This window comes from Anabas testudineus, chromosome 12 (assembly GCF_900324465.2).
Source record: "Anabas testudineus chromosome 12, fAnaTes1.2, whole genome shotgun sequence".
NCBI classification, from domain to species: Eukaryota; Metazoa; Chordata; class Actinopteri; order Anabantiformes; family Anabantidae; genus Anabas; species Anabas testudineus.
Window position 1 is genome coordinate 18,019,506 of NC_046621.1, and position 7,420 is coordinate 18,026,925.

The 7,420-nt window shown below is 45.8% G+C and overlaps 1 protein-coding gene across 1 annotated transcript in view; it reads left to right on the top strand.

Moving 5' to 3' along the window:
• The window catches only part of si:dkey-288a3.2 (protein phosphatase 1 regulatory subunit 37), a 51,875-nt gene extending 44,867 nt beyond the window's left edge, over positions 1 to 7,008 (top strand). Inside the window, exon 11 of the mRNA XM_026355340.1 lies at positions 6,856 to 7,008. Within this exon, the coding sequence (XP_026211125.1) occupies positions 6,856 to 7,008 (153 nt within the window). The remainder of the gene's footprint in view (positions 1 to 6,855) is intronic.
• The last annotated feature ends 412 nt before the right edge of the window (positions 7,009 to 7,420 follow it).

A 7,420-nucleotide genomic window follows, 5' to 3' on the forward strand; every position in this document is an offset into this window, starting at 1 on the left:
CTTTGGGACTCATGCAGCAACATTAGAGAAAATAAATCCTGTTGTTCTTTGTTAGGATCTCTGTGTGTTGTTTTTTTTTTTTTTTTCAGCTTTTACTTAGAAAGTTGCACCAAAACAAACATTCCTGCTTTTGCAGAATTGGGATTAAAAAAAGGTTGTTGTTTTTTTTTTTTTTACAGGAAGATGTGTGCATTATGTAAAGAACTATTTTATTTAACTTGTAACAACAACCAGGGACAGGATCCTTCTCGTTTGAAATGTATCACATGTAGGAAATGGGAAGAAATTCATAACTTAACACGCTTCCAAATTTAAAGCACATGCATTGTTGATCAGCCTCAACAATATGACTAAAAAAAAAAAAAAGACACAACACGCCACTCGCATAATACTTGAAACTGGCATCTGAGATGTCATTTACATATATTAGCATATAAAGTAATTGGCACAGATGCCAAGGAAGCAGCCGCAAACAGATTAATTGTCATCGAGCAGTCGTGGTGACATAGTTAAAAATGAGCTCCTTTTAAGGCACCAATTATCAGAGAATTTCCAAAGTAACCTTTTTACATCAGCGATTCCCTTCCCCACACACACACACACACACACACACCAGCAGACAGACGTAATGTGCATCGTATCAGCATCCTAAATGTATAAATATTGTAAATAGCTGTCTGTTGTCTTTCAAGTTGCTCCTTTGAAATGAGGCCGCGCTGCATCCTGCTCTGAAAACGAGCACATGTGCCTTTGTTTAGCTCGAGACGAGAACAAACGGCGGATTGTCACACAGACTCATTGGGAGAATGTGTAATGATTTTTCACAGATAGAAATAAGAATGCCTCTGCTGGGACTTCCATATGCTGTTTTCTTCAAGTTTTTATTATTATTTTCTTTTTTTTATGAACACATTTTAATGCTCCCTGAGCCCTGGTTTAGACACAGGTACTGTTGTACTCTGTGTGTGTGTGTGTGTGTGTGTGTGTGTGTGTAAATGGTAAAACCGATCTGCTTCTAAACCTGCACATGTTCACATTTGTCAAAACACCATCTTTGTCCCTTTTGCGCTGATTTTTTTTTTGTTTTTTGTGTGGTTTTTTATTTCTTTTGCCTCTCTGCTGTGATTTCAAAATAAGAGTCAGTTCAACATTCACCACATTAAGACTCATCGCCCCTAATGTAGCAGCTTTGCTTTGACCCCGCTGACCTTTCAGTGTGTGTTCCAGCGTGCCGGTCTTTTCACGGATTAGAGCCCTGCCGTTTTCCTCCCTGCTAATAATAATCGGACAGCGGCTCCATTTGTTAGCTTGTCCTCGGGAATGCAGAGCTAACAAATGAGCTGGTTTAAGGCGCCTGCACCTCAGAGAGCTCTAAACACTCTCGTTCCCGTTCCCGGCAGCCGCCGTGCAGCCATCTTAACTAATGTTGAGACACGGCAGAGAGAGAGAGAGAGAAAGAGGGAGAGAGACGGGCGGGTGGGGGGGCTGCAGTGATCCCACATGGAAACATCAGGCGAGAGGGAGGGGGACACTCCTCAAATCAGAACCCCACTAATGTGCCGTTGAAATCAGGGTTCAACATAAGTCCCGCATAATATATGTATTTGAAAAGTCACTACCTGGGCTTTTATTTATGCTTTTAGATGCTGATACACACACACACACACACACACACACACACACACACACACACACACACACTGCTGCCACAAATATTCCTAGAGAGCAAATGTGGATTATTGCGCCGCTGAAAATAGCCCCCAACATGTCACATGGTCCATGTTCATGCCTCAGGAGTCATTTCATTCTCTCTTACTTCCTAACACAATAAAAGTCTTCTGAGTCCTGCCCCCCACGTTAAAACGTGCACCTCCCATAATAATTTCTGCTCTGACGTCTTCCTTACTGAACAACACAAAGATGAAGATGTTCTGTATTTGATTCAGCCACTGTGTCTGTGAACACGTTTCACATTTCTATAGTGAGAAAACTGTGGATTACACCTTTGATGCTGCTGATCAGTGCATCTGCCTCTGGTCACATCTTAAACAACACTATTTGTACACTGAGAAGTGCAGTCGGAAAATAGTCATAGAACACGTGAGCGTGTGCGCACACACACACACACAGCAACTCTTCAAATGGAGGCCCTCTCACACACACACACACACACACACACACACACACACAGGAATTTGAAGTGGCAGAAAACGGATGAGAATGTGAAGAAAGAAGTCATTGTGTGGCGACAAAAACAGGAGTTCCCTCTGGCACCAAGTCAGGAAACAAGAGTTTGTTTGGATTTTGAGTAGTGACATGAGGTATGAACGTGTGTGTGTGTGTGTGTGTGTGTGTGTGTGTATTCTGTAAGGCTGTTGCAGAGGCACACAGTGCAAAGCGTGTTTTTGCACACGCATGCTTGCATTTCTACACTTATGCTTATGCACATTTGACTATGTATTTGTGTGTGTGTGTGTGTGTGTGTTCACTGAGTGTATGCATGCTCCCATGTGTGTTTATATTCCTTAATGACTTTCTAATTCAGGGCCAGCAGGAACCTGCCTTTATCTCTATTAGTTTAGTAGCCTGGCAAACAAAGAGAGTCTGTGGCCGTGGCACCGAGCCAGAGGAAGACTCAGCCGTAAAAGCACTTGTCCATCTGCGTTTCCTCCCCCTCCTCCTCCCCCACTCTTATTCCTCTTTCTCTGGGTGTGAAACGCTCTCCTCCTCACTGTCGGTAAAAGAAAAAATAAAAAAAAACAAAAAAAAAAAACATCTTGATTCCAGGCTCAGCAGTCCTCAGTTACTCAATCTAGACGTATTGATTGTTCCACTTGCCGATCAGTGCACAAGAAAAAATAAAAAATAAAAAGAAGTAGTGCGGATTGAGGCAAGGTGTGTGTGTGTGTGTGTGTGTGTGTGTGTTTGTGAAATCACTAAATTAGTTTTGCTTTGCTGTAAGTCTGGCACCTTGATTTCACGTGCTAAAAAAAGACATTAAGGCATGACATTCCCGCGAGACGTGTGGTGATTTTTACACATCAAAATGTACACGGAGGAACGAGACTCGAAAATATTATTAATAGCGAGTCGAAAACGAGGGGGGGCGGGGGGGTGAATGGTGGAACCTGCTGTACAAGACAGAGATGAATGCAAACGCTGATGTGCTTTTTTGGCGATTGACGAGAACAAATCAGCTCCAAACACACAGATCCAGTAACTTTTAACAATTTAAAATAATGCAACAATTTCACATTTACACGTGTTTGAGTGTGTGGAGGAGGCTTTAGGACGGGGGCAGGAAAAATGTAGTGAAACCAAATCCACCTTCGGCCAGGCACAACGCACAGTCTCACTTGAAAGTTTGTGAACCCCTTTAGAAGTTTCTCTGTATGAGCTAAAACCTGGTCCGACTTTCACACCAGGCGAAATGGAGAGAAAGAGAATATTCATTTATTTATTGTGGTAAATTAATCAATATTAAGTGCAATCAGTAAGTGGAGCGACCCCCTTCTGGCAGCAATAACTTGAACTCATTCTAACATGAGTTTTAACAGGTGTTTAGTTTATATTCAGTTCTTATTCATACACTGAGTAAAAAGTTTCCCAGACTTTCGCGCTGTGTTTTATCCAATAGTGTCAGTTTGTCTAATCTTTTTCTTTTTTTTGTTTTTTTCTTGGTGCATATTAAATTACAAACCGTAAGCAGCGCCGCTGTGCATGTGCAGATCTCACCTTTCATCGGAGACACAGGTATATGAACCCCCCCCCCCCCCCCCGCCCCCAGTGGGCCCGGACACGTCGAAACATGAATGGAACAGATTTGTTGAAGGAGGCCGGTTCACGGGCTTCAACAGTGAATCATCCGTGAGTCGCCGGTTTGATAAAGTTACCACTTAACACGTGGAGCAGGAACCTTACTAGTAAAAGAACGAACGAGTCCATATGAGAACGTGGAGACCTTTGTTCTAAAATAGAGACCGACTCGAACTCGCGTCTCATTTTCCCTCAGATCACATGCATTTCCTGAAGCACCCCTAGGCGACCTTCCACGGGGGGGAGGCAGCTTGCTCCTTTGTGTTCACCTTGTCAGCCTCATTGCGTGGCATATGCTCCACACTGCTACAACAGACACTCGCTATATGGTGACTGTGTTGCTTGTTTTGTGCCAGCCGCCCTGCCAAAGTGATCCCATGTGAGCGCAGAGACAGGCTGGGGGACGCGGCGACATTTAACACTGCATCTCTGCTGTATGGAAACACGGGAGGGGGGGATAGGGGGTGGGGGGGTGGGACTAGAGGCGCTCACCGCTGCACGAGAAGGAGAAGAACGAGTTTACTAAGTTTGCAGGACAGGAGCACGGGAACAAGGCTACTGTCGTCTCCTCATCTTTTGCACCCGTTCCATTCCAACAATGAATGAGGTGGATAGAAGCAGGAAGTGCCCACTAGATTAGTGCTGGAAAGTTTGTGAACCCTTTAGAAGTTTCTCTACGTCTGCATGAATAAAACCCAAAGCAAGAACAGATATTCACTCAGCAATGACAAGTAATAAACCATTCTACCTCTGCTTTTATTCATTTTCTGATAAGTTTTCATTCATCCAGCTTGTTTTCTAGATAATGTACAGCGACAGTGGTGTTGAATTTGTACACAAGTAGTTCAAACTCCGTAAAAAATCATTCATAACCCTTTCTAACCTGGCGAGCATCAACAGCTCTTGTTCTCAGATCATCAGAGGTCGGATTAGTTTGAGCCATGAATCAGCTTTGTCCTTTGTGTTGCCTCTACTGTGCTAACAGGGAACCAGAATGGGTGTCGGGGTGAAAGTGTCTTCCTGATCCTCCTCTGACCTCTTTGGCTTCTGTGTTTGGCGTCACTGGCACTGCTCCTCTCTCTCCAGAAGGCAGTGGCTGTGAACTCTGAACCCTCTATCATCACTGACACACACACACACACACACACAGAGATAACACTCCTCCACCAGCAGAAGGTTGCTTTGCAGTTCTCCACATGCCCGCCTCTCACCCATCCAGCCTCTCCCGTCCGACATCCTCCTCCTCCTCCACAGCCTCACCTACCCCTGGTGTTGGCACAGGCATGTGGGTGTGTGCATGTGTGTGTGTGTGTGTGTGTCAGGCGGGCTGCTGCGTGGTGAGCGTGCCCTCTGTCATTCACGCAGAGCAGCCCTGTCCAACTGTCACTTCCTGACAGGCTGATAATCAATCTCTTTATTAACTGCTCTGCTGCAGACCGCCGCCACTGAGGGAGGGAGGGAGGAGAGGGGAGGTGAAGGGGGGGGAGAGAAGAGAGGAGCAGGAGTCATACTTGGAAGCTCACGGCTTGGAAAGTTAGTTTGGATGTTAAAATAGCAGTCGGTGAGCAGAGCAACGTCAAATATTTGAAGAGCAGTCTCTTTGACGGACAAGTGTTTCCGTGGTGGTAGCACTTGTTTATCACACCTCGGGTCCACTCAGGCTTTCGCCTCTGCGCTACACCAGTAAATGAGTCTTCTTCTTGGCGTCATAATCTATTTTCATGTGTTAAAACGCAGAGAGTGATGACAGAGGAGTAAGAGAGACGGGGCTCTCGAGTTGCCGCCGCTGCCGCTGCTTTCTGGGACGCTGGGCTTTCCTGACAGCATCACACCCCGTGGTCACGGCGATAATTTATGAGGCGGGGAAGTGCATCAGTGATTTCGGTGGCCTGCAGCCTGCAGTTAGGTGTCAGCACACCGCCTGTGTCCTCTTCTTCACCACCCTTTGGTTTGTTTCGTTTTTCCCAGTCTCCTCTGAATCACTTCTCCACTCTGCTGTTCCGCTTTAAATGAAGCTAAATAGGATCTAAACTATAAACTGTAAAGTTGTATTTACATTAGACAGTTCCACCAAATGGGAAGAAAAAAGGAGGGAAGGAATTCTAGGAATACAAAAAAGAAGGAGACCGAGCAGGTTGAAGGAAACTGGGTACCATAAAAGTATATTACAACAATTAATCACACGAGGAACTCCTGGAGTGAAATGAGCCTCACGCATTGATGAGATGTGAGGAGGAGGAGGATCACCGGGGAGATTTGTTGGCCTAATAGCAGCCAGAGACGACAGCCTGTCTCTCTGTCTGTCTGTCTGTCTGTCTGTCTGTCCAACACTTTGGGCTGAGCCGGGGCACCTGTAGATGTTTCTGGATGGAGTGCCCGGTGGTTTTTCTAGGGTGTCACGTGAGAGAGTCAAGTCAGGCTGGTGTGTTGAGCAGAGACAGACAGTTCTCCTAATGATGTGCACGTGTCTCGAGCTCAGTCTGTGTAAGGAGCCGGGTCATGTCATTCATCATACAGGATGATTTTGTGTTGTGGTAAAAGGAAAGTTGTATTCATCACAGTTACTGTTAATAGCTGGTAAAGGTCCGTTTCAAGTCAGGTGAATGTCTGTATCCACACACAAATGGTAAAAAATCCACAAAGAGATTTTGATCATTTGGCTGTTGACCTTTGACCCTTTGGTGCAACGTCATTGTGTTGACAGAGCGCAGCAGTTGAATTTATTAGTAGACGTCTTGCTTATAAAACGGTGATAATAATTTAGAAAGAGTTGATAATTCACATAAAAAGACAAATTATTGCTGGGATCCCACCCTGTGGGACACCTCACTATGTCCACACAGGACAAGACCTACAGGACGGTTTGACCTCTGTGGTGTGTTCAGTAATGTTGACCGGCAGGAGCACAAAGAAGACAGAAGAGGATGATATGACTGGAGCAAAACAAACTGAAGGACATCTGGTTTATTCTGTATCTGAGAGATGTAAAGTATAAGAAGGCTACTTGTTAACGCTCGTGTTCTTGTGTGTGATCAACAGGACGAGTTTCTGAGTGAGACTCAGACAAGGCTCCGGGAGGAGATCACGCAGCGTTGCCTCGCCAATGCCGCGCACTCCGGCCACGCCGTGGAAACGTTTGGACGGTCACCTGCGGACGCGGACGGTCCAGACGGCAGCACAACTGCAGCTTGAACCACACGCACGCACACATGCGCACTCACGTGGCACACTGGGGTGGAAAAACGGCCAACCTTGCACAGATCACCTCAGAAACCACTCATGGATTCAGTCACGCAGACGCCACGTCCCAGTGTCCCCAACCCAAACAGATGACTAGCAGATATATGCAAATAATAATTCTATCGCAAATAATGATAACCATAAAACTCCAAATCCGGGTAATAAAGGCAGAGTAGAGCTCCCTAATGAAGCGCCGGCCTCCCCGCTGCTTCCCGCCTAATGTTCCCGCCGAGCCGCTCGCCACTTTCCATAAAGCAATTTTGTAAGCCCACTTCAAACATGAATCACCTAGAAATGAAGAGAGTGCCCCCAACCCACCCCCACCATGCTCACACACACACCTCACGCCCACCGTTATGACCCC